Source organism: Embiotoca jacksoni, unplaced genomic scaffold, assembly GCF_022577435.1.
Source record: "Embiotoca jacksoni isolate LCO1_2020_lvr unplaced genomic scaffold, fEmbJac1.0.p SCAF_29, whole genome shotgun sequence".
Classification (NCBI taxonomy): Eukaryota; Metazoa; Chordata; class Actinopteri; family Embiotocidae; genus Embiotoca; species Embiotoca jacksoni.
The window spans coordinates 5,553,935-5,574,426 of NW_027185380.1; the positions used below are offsets into that span (position 1 = coordinate 5,553,935).

At 49.9% G+C, this 20,492-nt stretch overlaps 4 protein-coding genes across 4 annotated transcripts; 1 reads left to right on the forward strand and 3 right to left on the reverse strand.

Moving 5' to 3' along the window:
* Window positions 1-1,598: 1,598 nt before the first annotated feature.
* Window positions 1,599-5,448, reverse strand: nus1 (NUS1 dehydrodolichyl diphosphate synthase subunit). Its single transcript, XM_069161589.1, has 5 exons — window positions 4,794-5,448; window positions 3,459-3,590; window positions 2,768-2,920; window positions 2,546-2,645; window positions 1,599-2,340 (listed from the first exon to the last, which is right to left on the reverse strand). Exons 1-5 carry the CDS (start codon window positions 5,191-5,193, stop codon window positions 2,250-2,252), a joined length of 876 nt encoding a protein of 291 aa, XP_069017690.1. The 5' UTR covers window positions 5,194-5,448; the 3' UTR covers window positions 1,599-2,249.
* A 1,886-nt stretch (window positions 5,449-7,334) lies between these two features.
* Window positions 7,335-11,504, reverse strand: LOC138205552 (mRNA decay activator protein ZFP36L1-like). The gene is made up of 2 exons (XM_069161588.1): window positions 11,238-11,504; window positions 7,335-10,298 (listed from the first exon to the last, which is right to left on the reverse strand). Exons 1-2 carry the CDS (start codon window positions 11,289-11,291, stop codon window positions 9,366-9,368), a joined length of 987 nt encoding a protein of 328 aa, XP_069017689.1. The 5' UTR covers window positions 11,292-11,504; the 3' UTR covers window positions 7,335-9,365.
* A 47-nt stretch (window positions 11,505-11,551) lies between these two features.
* psmc6 (proteasome 26S subunit, ATPase 6) lies at window positions 11,552-16,905 on the forward strand. The gene is made up of 14 exons (XM_069161579.1): window positions 11,552-11,674; window positions 12,030-12,109; window positions 12,467-12,506; window positions 12,705-12,757; window positions 13,372-13,439; window positions 13,829-13,943; window positions 14,116-14,203; window positions 14,280-14,341; window positions 14,439-14,562; window positions 14,863-14,924; window positions 15,763-15,883; window positions 15,963-16,043; window positions 16,402-16,473; window positions 16,554-16,905. Exons 1-14 carry the CDS (start codon window positions 11,590-11,592, stop codon window positions 16,670-16,672), a joined length of 1,170 nt encoding a protein of 389 aa, XP_069017680.1. The 5' UTR covers window positions 11,552-11,589; the 3' UTR covers window positions 16,673-16,905.
* cgrrf1 (cell growth regulator with ring finger domain 1) lies at window positions 16,199-20,492 on the reverse strand. The gene is made up of 6 exons (XM_069161587.1): window positions 20,192-20,492; window positions 19,425-19,561; window positions 19,019-19,196; window positions 18,652-18,793; window positions 18,467-18,574; window positions 16,199-18,346 (listed from the first exon to the last, which is right to left on the reverse strand). The coding sequence occupies exons 1-6, from the start codon at window positions 20,293-20,295 to the stop codon at window positions 17,993-17,995; spliced, it is 1,023 nt and encodes a 340-aa protein (XP_069017688.1). The 5' UTR covers window positions 20,296-20,492; the 3' UTR covers window positions 16,199-17,992.

Below are 20,492 nucleotides of genomic sequence, written 5' to 3' on the forward strand. Positions count from 1 at the left end.
GCCATGAAATAACCCGTGTTGTGATTTGGCGCTATAAAAATAAAATTGAATTGAATTGAACCAGATGTTTTAAAAACCCAATGATAACCAGATGTTTTAAAAACCTGATGATAACCAGATGTTATAAAAATCCGATGATAACCAGTTGTTATAAAAAACCAGATGATAACCAGATGTTATAAAAACCCGATAACCAGATGTTTTAAAGACCCGATAATAAAAACCAGGTGATAACCAGGTATTTTAAAAACCCAATGATAAGCAGATGTTTTAAAAACCCAATGATAAGCAGATGTTTTAAAAACCCAATGATAACCAGATGTTTTAAAAACCCGATGATAACCAGTTGTTATAAAAACCAGATGATAACCAGATGTTATAAAATCCAGACGATAACCAGATGTTTTAAAAACCCGATAATAAAAACCCGATGATAACCAAGTGTTTCAAAAACCCGATGATAACCAGATGTTTTAAAAACCCGATGATAACCAGATGTTTTAAAAACCCGATAACCAGATGTTTTAAAAACCTGATGATAACCAGATGTTATAAAAACCCGATGATAACCAAGTGTTTTAAAAACCCGATGATAACTAGATGTTTTAAAAACCGATGATAACCAAGTGTTTTAAAAACCCGATGATAACCAGGTATTTAAAAACCCGATGATAAGCAGATGTTTTAAAAACCCGATAACCAGATGTTTTAAAAACCCAATGATAACCAGATGTTTTAAAAACCAGATGATAACCAGATGTTATAAAATCCGGATGATAACCAAATGTTATAAAAACCCGACGATAACCAGATGTTTTAAAACCCGACGATAACCAGTTGTTATAAAAACCCGATGATAACCAGATGTTTTAAAAACCCGATGATAACAAGGTGTTTTAAAAACCTGATGATAACCAGATGTTTTAAAAACCGGATGATAACCAGTTGTTTTAAAAACCGGATGATAACCAGTTGTTTTAAAAACCCGATAACCAGATGTTTTAAAAACCTGATGGTAACCAGATGTTATAAAAACCCGATGATAACCAAGTGTTTTAAAAACCCGATGATAACTAGATGTTTTAAAAACCCGATAATAGAAACCGGATGATAACCAGATGTTTTAAAAACCCGATGATAACCGATTGTTATAAAAACTCAATGATAACCAGATGTTTTAAAAACCCGATGATAGCCAGGTGTTTTAAAAACCTGATGATAACCAGATGTTTTAAAAACCCGATAATAGAAACCGGATGATAACCAGGTGTTATAAAAACCGGATGATAACCAGGTGTTTTAAAAACCCGATGATAACCAGATGTTGGTGTGAAGGTGAACATAAACTGTGTTATCATCACTGATCGTCACATGTTGGTCAAACCGTGTTGAGTTGAACCGAAACAAAAGATCTAAACTGGAGGTTTCATCCTCCATCAGACAGGAATAGATCCATTCAGGACACGGAGACAGACAGAAACAGAAAGAGAAACAGACAGACAGACAGACAGACAGACAGACAGAGAGAGAGAGAGAGAGAGAGAGAGAGAGAGAGAGAGAGAGAGAGAGAGAGAGAGAGAGAGAGACAGACAGACTGAGACAGTGCACGTCTTTATTTCAGAGGAAACGTTGAACATCATCTGAATGTTCCTGAATCAACACCACATATGATCACATGACTGCAGGCCACAGGGACAGAGACACTTCAGTCTCTCTTATTTACACATTTCAGCTTCACTTCCTCTCTGCATGTGCTGTTCATTGTTAGGCTCCTCCCCCAAAGTCCAACTGGATGTCCCAGGACGCCTGGTGAGGACGGACACAAAGCCTTGTTTCTTCTTTGTAGTCTGCTGTAGGAAGGGTTCATGTTGGTCAGCAGGAAACAGCAGCTGGACAGGAACACGGAGGACAGACCAGGGTCTGTGAGGACACAATAGAGTCTGTGAGGACAGAACAAGGTCTGTGAGGACAGAACAGAGTCTGTGAGGATTGTGTCCTTGTGGCAGCGTCTCTTGTGTCTCCTGGTGTGCAGAGCGTGTCCCACATGTCCTGGAATGAGAATTTATTATAAGACAGGAAGTGCGCTGGCGACATCTCCTGGTGTCTCTGAGCTGTCTTTGTGTCAGGGGTCCAGGAGGAGGACAAAGGTGGGAGGACGAAGACTGAGGGACACAGCAGGAAATGAAGGGGTCTAGACTGTCCTCTGACACGCATCTTCCTCTCTGAAGGACGTCTCCGTGGCGTCCTCATCACTGTCCCAGCCGCTGCTGACAGGCACCGTACCGCTGCAGGGCCCCCAAAAAGGCCTCATAGGACACATCTCTGTGGGACGGCAGGGAGCTGAGGACGCACAGCGGGATAAACACAAGACATGTCAAACTGTGCACAACACATCCAGAGACAAAAACACAATCAACAGTGCCCTCTGCTGGTCAACCTGAACTCTAAGACAGACAGATGTGAGACATCTCAGAGACAGACAGACAGACAGACAGACAGACAGACAGACAGACGTGAGACATGCCGGAGACAGACAGCAACTTACATAAACTCGGTGAGTCGGATGTGCCAGGGGAGGAAGCCCAGCGTGCTGTTCACCGGACCGAACTTCACCACCAGCTCAGGGTCCGGGACGTTCTTCGACTCTGAACGCAGCACAAAGACACGCACGTCTTCATGTGTCCAAACTGGGACACGCACGCTTTCACTGGGACACACACATGATGAAACATGTCTCCCGCTCAGACAGACATGGATGAGGACATACCTCTCAGGAGGACATCCAGCATGGACACACTGATGTCTTTGGAGCTCCTCTCCTTGTTCTCCACAGAGCGACACAGCTGCTGAGCGGCCTGGACGATGCTCTGCTTCCCGTCCTCTGGACACAATACCTTCAGGGTCGGTCTGCAGGACACAACTGACAGAGACACAGAGACAGACAGACAGACAGACAGAGAGAAAGAGAGTTGATTTATGTATCCTACATTTCTTACAACAACAACAACAAAAGCAGCAGCAGCAGCAGAGAGACGTGATGACATTACAGCCGGTCCAGCTGCAGGTGATAAAGATGATGTCATCTTCACAGTAAAAGCTGTGGGCGGGGCCAGGGCAGGAAGGACACCGAACAGCTGAGGTTTGCGTTGTCACAGGTGGAATACTGAAACCACTCAGCTGTCTCCATGGCACCCGCCGCTGTGTGAGCAGGTACGGGTGTGTCCCTTGGCATCACCGCTACCCCCTTTTGGGTCCTAACAACGATGACATGTAGGAGGTCCAACCTTCTGTTCATGAATGTCTAACTCTGTCAGTCGTGAATGTTGGAGATGGGGCTCCATGGATGGAGCTGGAGGATTCAGGTTCCTCCTTCACAGGACATTCAGCAGATGAGTTGACCAGAGAGCGTCGGCTGTTCCACTCATTGAAAACAATCAGAGAGAAGGCGGCGGTCTCACCGTTGTGCTGCTGGTTGCCGGTGCCGTTGCTCAGGACCTCCACCCTGTACGTGGACCCGTCTCCACCCAGCAGGTCCTGCTGCTGCCTCACGATCTCCTCCAGCAGGCGAGAGTTATTCTTACGGAAAATACCTGCAGAGGAGGAGCACACAGTTCAGAGGGAATCAATACAAATAGACAGACCGTCTTTGTTGATTGCACAGAAAAGATGGTGGAAAGTTAGTGGAAGCTGAGACAGCTGTTACCTGGATGGAGAACATATATGTTACATATGTTGTAACAGAGAACATGTATGTTACATATGTTGTAACAGTTCCCTTTCATGTATGTAGGTGCTGATTAAAATGCTCAGCTGTCCTCAACCATCAACCATCAGTGACATCATTGTTGGTTTGTAAACGTTATGAAGCCTCCAGTTCAGATTCTGTCCGTCACCATCTTGCTAGTTCCAGTTTGGCGCAGGAAGTGACCATATTTGGACGAGGTGGGGGGAGGAGCCAGCGGTGGATCCGACTGATCTGATTGGAAACCTGAGCCAGTAATACAATCAGTAACTCCGTCAGTCCGTAACAAAGTCAGTCCGTAACTTAGTCAGTCCGTAACTCAGTCAGTCCGTAACAGTCAGTAACTCCGTCAGCCAGTAACTCAGTCAGTCCGTAAATCCGTCAGCCAATAACTCAGTCAGTCCGTAACAGTCAGTAACTCAGTCAGTCCGTAACTCCATCAGCCAGTAACTCTGTCAGTCCATAACACAGTCCGTCAGTAACAGTCAGTCCGTAACTCCGTCAGCCAGTAACTCCGTCAGTCCGTGTCAGCCAGTAACTCCGTCAGTCCATAACTTCGTCCGTCAGTAACTCCGTCAGTCCGTAACTCCGTCCGTCAGTAACAGTCAGTCCATAACTCAGTCAGTCCGTAACACAGTCAATAACTCAGTCAGTCCGTAACACAGTCAGTAACTCAGTCAGCCAGTAACTCCGTCAGCCAGTAACTCCATCAGTCCGTAACTCCGTCAGCCAGTAACTGTCAGCCAGTAACAGTCAGTAACTCAGTCAGTCTGTAACTGAGTCTGTCACTAAGTCTGTAACCGACATCCTCTCATCATGCTGTGGAACAAATTGCTTGAACCCATCATCACAGTCACATGACTGAGAGGCTCAGAGGAGGAACTCTAATCATACCGAGTCTGACCGGGGAGGGAGAGTCCGGTGACCGGGGAGAGAGAGAGAGCCCGGTGACCGGTGAAAGAGAGCCCGGTGACCAGAGAGAGAGAGAGAGAGAGAGAGAGAGAGAGAGAGAGAGAGCCCGGTGACCGAGACCGACAGCAGCCATGATTACCGTGATTATCGTAGACGCTGACGTAGGATATCCCCACAGCCATGCACCAAACCACCAGGTTTGCAATGTCCGTGTAACTCGGCTCTTCCTCGGCCACCAGCAGGCCGATGTGCACCGGCAGCTTTTCCAGAGACTTGCCGTCAGACAGCCACCGGGACCGGCGATTGTTGGTGCGGCTTCCGGCTGCAGGGTTAGCGTTAGCATCGGGGTTCTGATTTAACTTCTTCTGGTGGTCGGGGAAGCCGGCCAGGGCCACCGGCAGCAGCAGGGCGGCCACTGCCCGCTCCCACAGCCGGCCCTTCCAGCCGCGGACACGGACACGGAGCCAGGACAGCAGCGCTCTGTTGACGTGGACCAGCAGCAGTAAGAGCCGCCATAACAAGCCGTAGAGCAGCGCCATGAGTTCGGTTGTTCTTCGGAACAGAGTCGAAGGACCGCGGTCAGGAGGGGCCGGACAGCCGCTTCTTTCCAGAGTTTATCTGCCGCCAAGTCCGCCTCAGCGCCGACGTGAGCTCCGTCCGCCTGCCGCCATCTTCCCTTTTCCTGGCAACCCCTGACCTCTGAACCCCGGCCTCATACACGGAGCTCTCCGATTGGACAAAATGTGTGACGTAACACTACTAGTCTGACTGACTGAACAGGTGTCACAGATGATCACAGCAGCGGATTATCATCATCATCATCATCATCATCATCTTCTTCTTCTTCTTCGATTTGATTGGCAGATCGCAACCACCTTGAACAAGTGTATACCGCCACCTACCGTGCAGGAGTTTGAAGTTTCAGGTTGATCCTTTCATAACTTTAAATTATGATGATAAAAAATATATATTTTTTAAATAAAGAAATATATAAATATTTTTTTAAATAAAAAACCCTTAAATACACTACTCAAAAAAAATAAATAAAGGGAACACTTCAACACATCCTAGATCTCAATGAATGAAATATTCCAGTTGAAAATCTTTATTCATTACATAGTGGAATGTGTTGAGAACAAAATAACATAAGAATGATCAATGGAAATCAAAATCATTATCCCATGGAGGTCTGGATTCAGAATCATACTCAAAATAAAAGTGGAAAAATCAGATCACAGGCTGATCCAACTTCTGTGGAAATTTCTCAAGACAAGTCCAAATGAGGCTCAGTAGTGTGTGTGGCCTCCACATGCCTGTATGCACTCCCTACAATGCCTGGGCATGCTCCTGATGAGACGACGGATATTCTCCTGAGGGATCTCCTCCCAGACTCCTGGACAGTCTGTGGTGGACGGAATGAGACACGATGTCCCAGATGTGCTGGATTGGATTCAGGTCTGGGGAACGGGCAGGCCGGTCCATAGCATCAATGCCTTCATCATGCAGGAACTGCTGACACACTCCAGCCACATGAGGCCTAGCATTGTCATGCATCAGAAGGAACCCAGGGCCCACTGCACCAGCATCTGGTCTTACAATGGGTCTGAGGATCTCATCCCGGGACCTAATGGCAGTCAGGGTACCTCTGGCTAGCACATGGAGGGCTGTGCGGCCCTCCAAAAAAATGCCTCCCCAGACCATCGCTGACCCACCGCCAAACCGGTCACGCTGGAGGATGTTGCAGGCAGCAGAACGTTCTCCATGGCATCTCCAGACTCTGTCACGTCTGTCACATGTGCTCAGTGTGAACCTGCTCTCATCCGTGAAGACCACAGGGCGCCGATGGAGAAGCTGCCGATCTTGGTGTTCTCCGGCAAATGCCGGTCGCCCTGCATGGTGTTGGGCTGTAAGCACAGACCCCACTTGTGGACGTCAGGCCCTTGTACCACCCTCATGGATGGCAAAATGCAAAAGTGACCTAAAATCAGCCAGAAAGGATGAGGACAGAGAAATGGTCTGTGGTCACCACCTGCAGAACCGTTCCTTTATAGGGGTTGTCTTGCTAATTGCCTCATTTCCACCTGTTGTCTGTTCCATTTGCACAACAGCAGGTGAAATTGGTTCACAATCAGTGTTGCTTCCTAACTGGACAGGTTGATTTCCCAGAAGTATGATTGACTTGGAGTTACATTGTGTTGTTTAAGTGTTCCCTTTTTTTTTTTAGCAGTGTATATCTATATACATACACTATGTGTATACATATATGCACATATTAACAATCAACCTATATGTATAATTAATAACAATCCCTGATAATCATCTCTAACAGACACCTGATACTTTATGATGTTTCCTTGAGGTCAGTGGACATTTTCAGCCCCGTTTTGTCTGCAGGCTTCCCCACAAAAAGAGCTCCACCCCCATTCGCATCTCAAAGTCTCCACATCAAAGGTTAAAGACTAGAGGTTGTTTTACAAAACATCAAACTGATGTTAATACTTTGTTGCGGTCTTGTTCAGTCAGCTGAATAAGAACATGTGATTTCACCACGAGACCTGAAACATCAGATTTTGGGGCTCAGGACTAATTTCAGCGTGTGGTCAGTTTCAAGTCCGTCCTTGGTGCCGTGACCGCTGAACGTTCTCCAGCGGCTCTGGGCTCTATCACAACACTCACACGCTCAGTATAAATAATCTTTTATTGGTTTTAATGCGTCATTACAAAAGAGGCCATGAAGCCCGTCATGGTGTAGTGTTACATCCAATGGGTGCTGCTTGTGCGTCCATCCTGTTAAACAACCTACAGGAAGAGATTTAAGGCTTCATCTTATCAAAAATATCAACGCACTACCTGGAATGTCGTTACAGGCACTTCTTCAGAAAAACAAAAAACACATCATCATCATGACTAAAAGTGCTGGTACGTCTGTGTATGATGCCGTGCAACAGGCATGATTTACCCTTTCAAAATAAGAGTATAGGATACTTTGACACGGTAAAACTGATGGGAGCGAGACTTGATCCCAGTGAAAGACAGACAGGACTGCACACTGCAGCAGAGGCACTGGGAGGATGTCAGGGTGGAGAAGGTGGAGGTGAGATGGGCTTCCTACAAACTACAAATTCTCAGGATTTAGATGTTCTGCTGTCATCAGTGTCCGAGGAGGACCAAATCTGAGAGCACCGAACGATCTGCTCTCTTCGTCTGGAACTACCGACCGACCGTCTGTAGCTCCTCCGACCGACCGTAGCTCCTCCAACCAACCGACCGTAGCTCCTCCAACCGACCGACCGACCGTAGCTCCTCCAACCAACCGACCGACCAACCGTAGCTCCTCCAACCAACCGACCGACCGTCCGTAGCTCCTCCAACCAACCAACCGACCGACCATAGCTCCTCCAACCAACCGACCGACCATAGCTCCTCCAACCAACCGACCGACCGACCGTAGCTCCTCCAACCAACCGACCGACCGACCGTAGCTCCTCCAACCAACCGACCGACCGTAGCTCCTCCAACCAACCGACCGACCGTAGCTCCTCCAACCAACCGACCGACCGTAGCTCCTCCAACCAACCGACCGACCGTAGCTCCTCCAACCAACCGACCGTCTGTAGCTCCTTCAACCAACCGACCGTCTGTAGCTCCTCCAACCAACTGTCTGTAGCTCCTCCAACCAACTAACCAATCAATCGATCGATCAACCAACCAACCGTCCGTAGTCCTGACGGAGCTCCTGCTGTGTGCTGCGAGTCGTGAGGAGCCGTTAATCAGCCCCACCTGCACCCTGACTGTATTTCTAATCAGTCCATCAGACGATTCACCTGTCTGACACCTGGTCAGTCTGTCAGTACTGAGAGCATCATGTGACCTGGACTGAGGGACACTGATGTCCTCAGACTGAGAGAGAGCAGCCTGCAGTCCACATGAGGGACGAGCAAATAAATACAAACACTAAACCTTTGAGTTTTAAATTAACTTTCATAATAAATCACTGTTACAAAACAGTCTCTGGACTATAATATATTAACTGTGAAAAAAACAAGAACAGGTCATCCTGTGATTAATACGGAAGATCATAATTTAACAAAAGAAAATATATCATTCCATTCAGGAGATAAATAGAAAATAAAATGTTTAAGATTAGCAATAAATACATTTAGATAAAAAGCAGTGAGTGCCAAAGCTCTTATTGTGAAGGCTTCGGGAAATAAACTGGACAACATAAGAAAATGAATCATAATGAACTCGGTGGAATGAACAGCAGACACACACTGACCCACTGCTACTATATTAAAGTGATCTGGAGCTACTGGAGAGTTCATCTGGGAGCCATGTTGGACTTCACCCACTGAACACACCTGGTGTGGGGGCAGGGCCCTGAGATGTTAGACTCCTCCCACTGAGCACACCTGATACAGGGGAGGGGCCCTGAGCTGTTGGATTCCTCCCACTGAAGACACCTGATATGGGGAGGGGCCCTGAACTGTTGGACTCCTCCCACTGAACACACCCGATGTGGGGGAGGGGCCCTAAGCTGATAGACTTATCCCACTGAACACACCTGGTGTGGGGCAGGGCCCTGAGATGTTGGACTCCTCCCACTAAACACACCTGGTGTGGGGGCAAGGCCCTAAAGGTGAAACACAATCCTCAAAGTAAAGAAGGCATCTGGTGTTCTGATGAGTCGCCCCCCCCCCCCACATAAACTTTAATCATCAGAGATTGAGAGCGTGCTGAAGATGGGGAGGCGGTGGGAGGCGTCCAGAGGGGGCGACTCAGAGCCGCTCTGACTGCCAAGGCTGCTCTCCTGGTCAGAATCAGAACCTGGTGGGCTGGGGGGGCCCTCTGATGTCATGGGGGGAGGAGCCAGACCCTGAGGCTCAGGTACAGGTGGGGGGCCCGGGCTGGGGCTGAATGGGCCGGCCAGCTCTTGACTCTGACAGGTGGAGGTGTTCTGCAGCTGCATCAGGTCCTCCACAGAAAACATGGGTGGCGGTGTGACAGAGGAGGGGCTGTCCCGCGGACCACCCCGGCTGGGGAATCCGGCGAAGCTGAAGCTGTGCTGCAGCCGAGGACGCTCCTTGTTGAAGGCCGAGAGGGGTGGGGGCCCGCGGCGCTCCTCTGCGTTGTGAATGAAGTGGCAGCGCGGGCCGTACGGACAGAACCCGACGCTGTGGAAGGTCCGGCACAGCTCCGTCTTGTACTTCGGGTGGCGGCTCAGGCTGCGCAGCTCCACCACACCGTGTGCGAACTGGCACTTATCTCCGTACTTACAGGATCCGCTCTCCTTGAAGGGCCGGCACAGCTCCGTCTTATAGCGGCTCGAGTTCACCTGGATGCTTCCTCCCACACACACCTGGCTGCAGGGGCGGAGCTGGTCGCCCAGCTCCGAGTAGGAGCGCTTACGGAAGCGGTTCTCCTTGTCGCTGCCCCCCACTACCCCCGATGACTCCGCTTTAAGGCTGAGGATGAACTTATCGGTGGGGAGGCTGACCGAGTAGCTCCGCTGGAACAGGCCTGCAGCAGAGGGCCCCCCCCCCACCTTCCTGTCCAGCAGGGCTCCAGTGGGGGTGCAGGAGGAGCAGGGGACAGATGTCAGCTGGTGTCCACCAGGACCGCTGCTGTCCAACATCTTGGTGTCCTGTGAAGAGAAACACTGACAGTTAGTTTAAGAATCAAGATCAGTTTACAGTCACAGTTCACCCAGCTGGACTCTGATCAGCACACAGATCGCTGTCCACCCCCTCACTCCCTTCCTCCCAGAGTGATTTAAAGTGAACTTCAGAGGCTAAAGTTCCTCCAACTGAAGTGATTTACTCCAATCAAACAACAATCTATTCGGGTGAGGTCAGGAAATGTTTTAAATGATCACTTGGGGGTTGGACCAGTCGACCACAGGGACTTTTCAGAGGGAACACTGTCCCTGTTCATCAGCTTGTTGTCCACTAGTCAGGGAACAATCTAATTCCAGCTGGTGTTCCTACAGGCCACAGTGTGTACTGAGATAATGATGAATGACTCTGGGGAAAAAAGTTCAAACTGAACATCTTTACGGATCCTGTTGTCTTGATCTTAAGCTGTGTCCTGCGCACACGGTTAGAACCGGGCTCCCTGGGATCCAAGCAGACCTGTGGGACAGCAGGGACGCCTGCAGCTCTCTGGATCCTCACATTCAAACGGATCTGCTGGCTTCATTAAACTGCAGCAGCCGAAATTTTACTGCTTTATAACTTCTGACCTACTTCACATAATAAAGTTTTCACTGAGCCCGCAGAAGAGTGGACAGACCGCCGTCCACAGGAACATTATGAAGCGGCACATGGAGCTCCTCATTTCGGTGTGAAGTTAACCATAACACCGGGGAGTGTGAGGTTAACCATAACAATGTAGCTCATTTCACCCGGTTTACCGCCGAGTCAGAGAGACATGCGCAGTGGCGAGTCAACAGGTGTGTGAGTATGCAGGTGATTCACCTTAAAACTTGACATCAAACTGCAGTAAGAAAAGTTAGTTGAAAGCTAGGCTAATGTTAGCATGTTTTCTCCAGAGGCGTCTTCCCGCGCTTCACTGGGTCACTTACCGCGGCAGAGACGGCTCTGTATTCCAAGAAAGGAGAAAAGGCAGAGGCAGTCATGTTAGTTGTTAAGAATGACTGCCGGTTCTGTCGGTCTTTCAGCCCGGCGGAGAACCCCTCTGCCTCGCTGCGGAGCTTCGCACTTCCCTTTCAGCAGGCAACGGCCATGGACAGGAGATGGGCGGGGCTTCCGGCTGACACGCTGCGGTCCGCTGACTCAGCGAGCAGCGCCTCTGCAGGACAACACGCAAGGCGCGCACACGGGCAACCGTCAGAGTGCCCACGGGGGCGCGCGGCCGCCCACAGGCAAACACAACACGTAGTGACGCAGGAGTTTCCCAGCATTCAGTGGGGCATCATGGCGGACACGAGAGAAAAAGCGCTACAGGACTACAGGAAAAAATTACTGGAACACAAAGAAGTGGACGGACGATTAAAAGAATGTAAGGGACGCTTCAACTTTTACATTTCATAAGTTCCGCTGTAGCGGAAGTACGTCATGTTTGATGTGATCAGTTACAGATTATTGGATAACCACCGTCAGCTAGCAGCTAGCTAGTGCTTTGTCATGCAGTTAGCACCCTGCTAGAAATGAATGGGAGTTGATCGGCGGCCGCTAGCAGTGCTGAGTTAGCTTCCGCGGAGCCAACAGACCTCCGGGAGTCGGTGAAAGGGAGCCTGTGATCGGTGCTCCGGTGGTGTCCCGATGTACGGAGGGTTCGGTCCGGCTGACGGTAACCTGCCGGTCCGCCGTGACTCATCGAAAAGTGAACAATATCCGTGTTGTTTGTGTTCCAGTGAGAGAGCAGCTGAGAGAGCAGACCAAACAGTACGAGAAGTCTGAGAACGACCTGAAGGCGCTGCAGAGCGTCGGACAGGTGAGACCGGGGTCATAGATCACAGGGAGGGGGGGGGGGGTACACAACAGACACACATCTCACCACAACAAACACAACACACAGTCACAACACTAACAGACACACAATACAGACAGGAGGATCACCCTCACCTGCACCAACACGTCTCCTGTGGAGCCACAAACACCACGTGACCTGATCAGTTTAACAAACTGAGCCTCCTGTTACAGGCTGGACATTTAAAAGAGTAGTAATGACCTGCTGTCCCTGATTAACAGCCTTCCTGCTGCCTTGTTGAATCAGTGGTTTCCTTTCTGACAGAGTGTCGGTGTGAGAAGTGTGTTGGTGAGCGGCTGATTTCTTCTGTTTTCTCTGCAGATTGTAGGAGAAGTTCTCAAACAGCTGACTGAGGAGAAATGTAAGTCATCAACACCTCTCCTGGTTTACTTCACCTGATGTAGCTGCTGCTAACAGACTGTCCACACACAGACTGACACCACCAGCAGCAGCAGCAGGAGGAAGAGGAGGTCCTGATGATCTGCTCCTCTTCTTCTATCCTCCAGCTATCTGCTGTAGCTGAGACATGTGATGTTAACGTTGTTCTCTGTGTGTGCAGTCATCGTGAAGGCCACCAATGGCCCCCGCTATGTGGTCGGCTGTCGCAGACAGGTGAGTCACATCAAAATACTTCAAATATTCAGTGTTGCAGCAGCTTTTTATTAAAAGCTGTGACTCAGTTTGAAAGGGTTTTTTTTGAGAATTGCAAGTTGAGAAAAAAAAAAACATTTTAAAATAAATAAATAAAAACAAAAACTCTCAAAAAATGTCAGTTTAAAAAAAAAAAAAAAAAAAAAAAAAAAAAAAAAAAAACGACTGTGGAAGAACTACTGTGAATACAGAACATGAGTTCAGGATCAGTGATGACTGACACATGAGCGGTCGAGATGACCCCATTTGTCTCTTCTGTTGTAAATTAAGCCAGCTCCGTCCAGACGGTGTTACTCTGGGCTCAGCAGAACTTCTGCTGCAGACACACCACAGGACTGTGACAGTACAGCAGCCTGCTGGTCCAATCCCGATCAATTGTTGTGGTTGACGGATGTGATCTACTGGAGGGACTGGATATTACATTCATGGCTTGCAGTCTGTCTATTAGTCTGTCTGTATACTATGAGGCTGACAGCACATTGAATATGTGTGGAAGACATCCACATACTCATGATGGAGTCAGTGACTGCTGAGTGACCTGGATGTGAGCAGTAATCTGTGATGTTTCATCCCAGTTGGATAAATCCCAGCTGAAGCCTGGAACCAGAGTGGCCCTGGACATGACCACGCTCACTATCATGAGGTAGGCTGGATGTGTTGCAACATGTCCCACAGCACTGGGTCCCCACCTGTCTTTCTGTCTCTGCCCACCTATGTCTGTGTCCGCCCACCTATGTCTGTCTCCACCCACCTATGTCTGTCTCCGCCCACATCTATACACATGTACCTGTTTCTGGAGACAGACAGGTGGGTGTGGATAAATGTGGGTGGAGTCAGACAGAGGTGGGTGTAAATACAGGTGATGATCTGCAGATGACAGTCTGATCCTTGAAGACGAGTAGTTTTGTGTGTTTGTCATCATGTGATGAGTGTCAGAGGTTTGATGGATCACAGCTGCGGTCATCCTGTCTGTGTGAAGTGTGTGTACCTTCAGTGTCATATTACAGTGTGTGTGTGTCCTCTCTGTGACAGGTACCTGCCCCGCGAGGTGGACCCCCTGGTGTACAACATGTCCCATGAGGACCCCGGCAGCGTGTCCTACTCTGAGATCGGAGGCCTGTCTGAACAGATCCGTGAGCTCAGAGAGGTACATCAGTGTGTGTGTGTGTGTGCCTGTGTGAGTGAGAGTGAGTGAGTGTGTGTGTGTGTGTGTGTGTGTGTGTGTGTGTGTGTGTGTGTGTGTGTGTGTGTGTGCGCGCGTGCGCGCGTTCTGCAGAGTGTGTGCACCGGTTGTATTTCATGGTGTTGTGTGTCTGCAGGTGATCGAGCTGCCTCTGACCAACCCAGAACTCTTCCAGAGGGTCGGGATCATTCCCCCCAAAGGCTGCCTGCTGTACGGACCTCCGGGTCAGTACCACACTTCTGTTAGTTCTGTTAGTCCTGCAGTCTGGTTCTGATGTGTTCCCCTCTGATGTGTAAACAGGAACTGGGAAGACTCTTCTTGCCAGAGCAGTAGCGAGCCAGTTGGACTGTAACTTCCTGAAGGTGAGTGTCAGCGCTTCCTGCTGGACATACGGCCACACTGCAGTCAGTCAGTCAGCTGATGGGAGTGTGTGTGCGTGCGTGCGTGTGCATGCTCCAGGTGGTGTCCAGCTCCATCGTAGATAAGTACATCGGTGAGAGCGCCCGTCTGATCAGAGAGATGTTCAACTACGCTCGAGACCACCAGCCCTGCATCATCTTTATGGATGAGATCGACGCCATCGGTGAGTCTGGTGGTTCATCACAGCTGGTTCAGGTGTAAAGTACAGGTCTCGCACACAACCAGAACATGGAGAACATTTAGAACCTTCAGAACATGTAGAAAATTAGAACATGTGGCCCCACATTGAGTTCCTCTGATGAACCTCAGTACAGTTTTAGTTTGTAAACAGATCATCTTCAGTTCCAGTAGATCTGTTTGTTTACACTGTTGTAACAGTTCAGTCTGAATCCATCAACAGTCCACTCACGCTGTGTGTATGTGTGTGTGTCTGTTTTGTGTGTATGTGTGTTCTTCCCTGCAGGCGGCCGTCGTTTCTCTGAGGGTACGTCTGCAGACAGAGAGATCCAGAGGACTCTGATGGAGGTCAGTGAATCAATGTAGTTTCCCAGCTGTCCCTGAACGCACCAGAGCAGTCCGTCAGTTGTTTCCTGTCGAACACATCATTTTACTGATGTAACATGTGAGAGTAATCTCAAGAGTACTGTGATATTCAGCATCATCAACCATCACTGATTGGTGAACATGAAGCTCTCTTTCTGACCTGTTAAGGGGGCGGGGCTACAGGAAGGTCCTGTTAGTTCAGGCTCTGTTTTGCCCCGGTACCAGTTTGTTCCCCAGCTGTCAGTCAGACCGCTCCGCTGGAGCTGTCAGTCATCAGACTTTGGACAGATGCTGTTGGTCTGTTGTCATCATGTTCTCCCAGCACAGTGTGGAGGCCATAGTGACACAGCCTCACTACTAAAGGTGCTGTTTGTAACACATGCTGTAGTACCACTGTTTACATTAGGGGGTGGTGGAGAGTCACTGCAGTGTTCAGACTCGGCTCACTGTTCCTCTGACATCTGTGAGTGACAGTGTTGTTCAGGTTTCAGTCACGAGGAGTGAAAACAACTAGGCAGGTCAGAGGTCATAGAGTGTGATGGAGGACAGGTTTCAGTGTAACACCGGCTCTCAGACTTCCTGCAAGTCAAGTCCTCTTCTGGACATGAAAGGTGGGACTGATTGTCAATCCCTGAACACCACTCATGTCCATGTGTCTCTGTGTCCCAGAGCAGCTGGTAGAGTGAGCTGCAGAGTTTAAATGATTGATGAAGGGTCCAGGTCCAGGACCAGATTCCTGTATTTGTCCCTGTAGGTAGATCTGTTCCGTCCTCCATCAGTGGACGGACACTAATGGTTGGATGTGTCCCCTATCCTGCAGCTGTTGAACCAGATGGACGGCTTTGACACACTGCACAGAGTCAAGATGATCATGGCCACCAACAGACCCGACACCCTGGACCCTGCCCTGCTGAGGCCCGGCCGGCTGGACCGCAAGATCCGTAAGAGTTCCTGTCCTCACGTGTCTGTTTGTCTGCTCCGTGTCCACGCAGCTCAAACCGTGTCCTCTCTGTCCCACAGACATCGAACTGCCCAACGAACAGGCTCGGCTGGACATCATGAAGATCCACTCCAGTCCCATCACCAAGCACGGCGAGATCGGTCAGTTGTGTGTGTGTGTGTGGGGGGGGGTTCTGGTTCTGTAGAGTGTCATGTGATCGTCACCTCTGCTGCTCCACTCACAGAACCGTATAGTCTAGAGATCTGCTGACTCAGCAGTCAGTCAGCTGTTAACAGATTAATTAATGACAACATCATCATTAGCAGCAGCAGCTTTATTAATAATGAATACTGCAGGAGGCTCCTCCCTCTGAGGCGGAGGTTCTCAGCAGTCTGTCACTGACTTCGATCAGTTAATACCCTCAGGTAGAGAGGTCACTGTCTGTGGGCGGGGCCTGATGCTGCTATAGCTCTGATCTGATCAGTGATGACATCACTTCCTTCCTGTTTCATGTTTCAGACTATGAGGCCATCGTAAAGCTGTCGGACGGTTTCAACGGAGCGGACCTGAGGAACGTGTGCACAGAAGCAGGTAGGACTCTCATCATCATCATCATCATCATCATCATCATTAGTGTCACTCCTCTCACGTGGATCTGTGTTTGTCTACAGGGCTGTTCGCCATCCGCGCCGACCGCGAGTACGTCACCCAGGAAGACTTCATGAAGGCTGTGAGGAAGGTGGCTGACTCCAAGAAGCTGGAGTCCAAGCTGGACTACAAGCCTGTATAAAGCTGTGTGCCTCATCCTCATTACATCATCATCATCATCGCATCCTCGTCACATCCTTAATGGATCTGCTGTGTTCTATAAGTTGCTTTATGTTTGTGTGCAGTGATGTTAGAGAGAGTCCAGTGTTCCAGTCATTAGTCTGAATTCATACCAGACAGAACCAGATCTAACCAGGCTCCTCCTCCTTCACCACTTTAAAAACCTGTTTAAATAAAACACGAAATATACTCTCATACCTGAACTCTGTGATGTACACTCATTACACACACACACACACACCCTCTCACGTCCTTTGTAAAAGTTCTACATAATTGCTGAGTCATGCTCCATTCACCTGGTTTCTGACTGACAGGTCAGTGATGTGCTGACTCAGTGAAACCAGAGAGTGAGAAGAACACAGCTGATGATGTCAGTTACCATGACGACCAACCTGCAGCACCACTTTAATGATGTCACTACTGTCTCATCATCTAGTGTGTGTGGTCCAGTCCACACACACACACACACACACACACACACACACACACACACACTTGAAGGAGTCCTTCACAGTTTAACTCTACACATCACTTTCACTAAATGTCTTCTGAGCAGAACAATGAGTGTTGGACTGATGATGTCTCTGTCCCTCTGGACCCTAAAGGTGTCCAGATGCTCGTCCTCCAGTCTGTCCCATCCATGTCCATCAATCAGGCAGCACTGAACCCTTCATATTCAGAGAACAGTGAAAAGAAATGAAACCTGACAGTCGGTCCTCACGTCCTCTGCAGACAGACGTCCCTGTGTCCATGTTGAACACTCTGTTAGCTTCAGACAGTTTGTACCACTCAGTCCACTTCACTGGGAACTCAGGAGGGGCTGCACTGTAACCATAGCAACAGACCTGTTCGCTCACTGAGCTCCTGCTGATGCAGCGGGGACAGTTGGACACGTTTCAGACGAAGCGTCTCTGCAGTGGACACAAGTGAATAAAGGAGCGGCTGCAGGTGAGACATCATCACACTAACAGCTGGGAGACAGAGGACACTGCTGCAGCTGCTGGAACAGTGAGACGTCCCCCTGTAAGGGGACCTGTGGGACACCTCACTGCCAGTCTGCTGAGTCATGATTCTGCTGCTGAGTCATGGTTCTGTTGCTGAGTCAGGGTTCTGCTGCTGAGTCAGGGCTGCGCTGCGGAGTCGTGGTTCTGTTGTCATAATTCTGCTTCTGAGTCATGGTTCTGTTGCTGAGTCATGGTTCTGTTGCTGAGTCAGGGTTCTGTTGTCATGATTCTGCTGCTGAGTCATGGTTTTGTTGCTGAGTCATGGTTCTGCCACTGAGTCAGGGTTCTGCCGCCGAGTCAGGGCTCTGCCGCTGAGTCAGGGTGAAGGACTCGAGAATGAAGGCCCTACAGATGGGGCAGTGCTGGAAGTGGTCCACACAGCTGTCACACACACAGGCGTGTCTGCAGGGCAGCAGCACTCGGTTCACAACTGCATTCTGACACACCACACAGTCTCTGTCCGTCCCCTCGGACCAGTCCTCATCCAGGTCCAGTCTCTGCTCGTCTAGTCCCGGTCTCTGCTCGTCCAGTCCCGGTCTCTGCTCCGAGCTGCTGTCCTCTCTGGACAGGAAACCCTGCTGTGAGTCAGGAGGTCCAGATGTCCCCCCGCCGTCCGCTGACATGAAGAGGGGCTGCAGGACACAGGAGGCGGGACTTATAGCAGAGGAAAACATCAGGTGATGTCACAGTGATGTCATCAGGCTGGCTGCAGTACTACATACCTTTTGACATCACATCACAGCAGGACGTACCTTTAACTCGTACATGCTCCCCTCGGAGGTGAGGAGGTACTGGAAGAGGACACGAGCAGACAGCCTGTATCTGTCATCGGGGACGTGGAGGACGGACACACTGGCCACCTGGAGGAGGACAGACAGTCTCTGAGTCTCCTATCTGCAGGACACACGCCACATGCTGCAGCACGAGTCGGACTCACGATGTTGAACATGTTTGTGGCCTCGGCTGCCGTCAGCACCGCCACCAGAGGGTACCGTTCCCGTGGTAACGGCCCGAAATCAGTGACGCCCCGGGCAGCAGGAATCTGTGTGAGGCGCTCCTCTCTGTCGTCACCGCTGATTCTGAGGGGGCGGAGTCAAAGAGCCTCCATTCTGCTGCTCAGTGTTTCATTATTGGCACGGTAAACTGACCCAACACATACATGACACATACATGACCTCATTACGTGATTCCGTGTGCCTCTGTGTGGTCTGAGTGAACCGAGCCTTTCTGACTGAAGGAGGATCAACAATAGGTATGAAGCGTGTCTTCAATGAGCCTCCCACCTGGGTCCAGGTAAAGGATACTGGAAGCTCTGCTGGTGCAGGTGGTGCAGGTGCAGGGCCTCCAGGAAGTGTTGGGCGGTGCTGAGCCTCGGGCCGTGCTGGTGGGCCTGCAGCGCCCCCTGCAGGGCTCCGACCTCACAGCCCCAGAAGCAGCTGAGGACGCAGGGCTCCAGACAGCAGGTCCTCAGAGAGACGCCGTCTGTCAGAGAAAGGGGGATGCACGGCTCAGAGGTCAAACATATATGTTTACATACAACACAACCACATGTTTCCTGTCCAACTCAGAGGAACCACCTCAGGATGTCGGGACTGTCCTCCTTCAGATACCTCCATCCACAGCAGGATGTTCCCTCTGGAACACTTATTCTACGACACAGCATCACCTCCTCACACCTCCACCTGTCCCCGTGGCGACGGATGGTCTCACCTGTGACACCTGCCGGCCTGGCGCCGAGCTCCAGGGAGAAAGGATTGGTCACCTGGACCATCATCTTCTCAGGGGTTGGGGTGACGGACTCCGCTTCGTCAGAGCTGCGAAGGATCACCGGCACATCGAAGCCGAACCTACGAGACGATGCCGAGGGAGCAGAGCATACAGTGTTTACACCTGAGAACACCTGGACACACACCTGGAGGGGGTTCACCTGTCCGTATCAGAACAAACTGAAGAACTACATTCATCTACAGCTGCTGCTGCCACGCCCACTTCACACTCTCATCCTCCTGTCATGATGACCACCTCCTCCTCTACACAAGTCCTGCTCTCATCATCAGTTATTTACACACAAACACACACACACACACACACAGTCACACACAAAACACAAAAAAGATTAAACTTGGACCACCTCCTCATCTGGGTCCTACTTTCCTCCTTCTCTGTGCACGTCACGCTGCTGCGCACCGTTCGCGCGCAACAGCAGCAGTCTGAATTTATTGATCCAACGTCTTTCAAACGGTCTACTGCGCATGTGCGATATATAGACTGTACATGTTGAACGGGTCCTTACAGGGCGAATGTTTTTAAGTTGGATCAATAAAGTGACAGCCTTTGATTGCACGTGATTATGACGTCAACATGTCGCGTGATACCACGTCATTTTGATAAAAGGATGAATAAAAGCAGCCGGGGGATGGCAGATGAGTGAGGTGTAGCAGCAGGACGGGCTAAGCTAGCTGAGATGACGGACTTACCAGCCGAGCACCATGGCGGCGGTTACAACGAAACACAGAGACACCACCGTGATGTAGAACAGCGGGGAGTACTCATACAGGGTGACCAGGAACACTGCGGCCATCTCATATCCTAGATGTGTCACATGCAGCCACTTTATGCAGAAGCACACAGGTAAACACTCTCCGCGGCCGCCATGACAGGAGCTCCTCAGCAACAACTACGGTGGCCTACACGGTACAGAAAGCGTTAACTAAAGATTAGACGTATCCCAAATGTATTAGGTTTTTAATATCAACAGCAATCAACATGATAATCCCT

Coding starts and splice junctions, on each gene's coding strand:
- nus1 (XM_069161589.1), bottom strand. CDS start 5,193: ATGGCGCTGCTCTACGGCTTGTTATGGCGGCTCTTACTGCTGCTGGTC. Junction 3,591..4,793: donor CAGCGTCTACGATAATCACG/GTAATCATGGCT, acceptor CCTCCTCTGCAG/GTATTTTCCGTAAGAATAAC. Junction 2,646..2,767: donor GCTGGATGTCCTCCTGAGAG/GTATGTCCTCAT, acceptor TGCTGCGTTCAG/AGTCGAAGAACGTCCCGGAC.
- LOC138205552 (XM_069161588.1), bottom strand. CDS start 11,291: ATGACTGCCTCTGCCTTTTCTCCTTTCTTGGAATACAGAGCCGTCTCT. Junction 10,299..11,237: donor ACAGAGCCGTCTCTGCCGCG/GTAAGTGACCCA, acceptor TTCTCTTCACAG/GACACCAAGATGTTGGACAG.
- psmc6 (XM_069161579.1), top strand. CDS start 11,590: ATGGCGGACACGAGAGAAAAAGCGCTACAGGACTACAGGAAAAAATTA. Junction 12,507..12,704: donor ACAGCTGACTGAGGAGAAAT/GTAAGTCATCAA, acceptor CTGTGTGTGCAG/TCATCGTGAAGGCCACCAAT. Junction 16,044..16,401: donor CACCAAGCACGGCGAGATCG/GTCAGTTGTGTG, acceptor TTCATGTTTCAG/ACTATGAGGCCATCGTAAAG.
- cgrrf1 (XM_069161587.1), bottom strand. CDS start 20,295: ATGGCCGCAGTGTTCCTGGTCACCCTGTATGAGTACTCCCCGCTGTTC. Junction 18,794..19,018: donor CTGCACCAGCAGAGCTTCCA/GTATCCTTTACC, acceptor CCGCCCCCTCAG/AATCAGCGGTGACGACAGAG. Junction 18,575..18,651: donor CCACAAACATGTTCAACATC/GTGAGTCCGACT, acceptor GTCCTCCTCCAG/GTGGCCAGTGTGTCCGTCCT.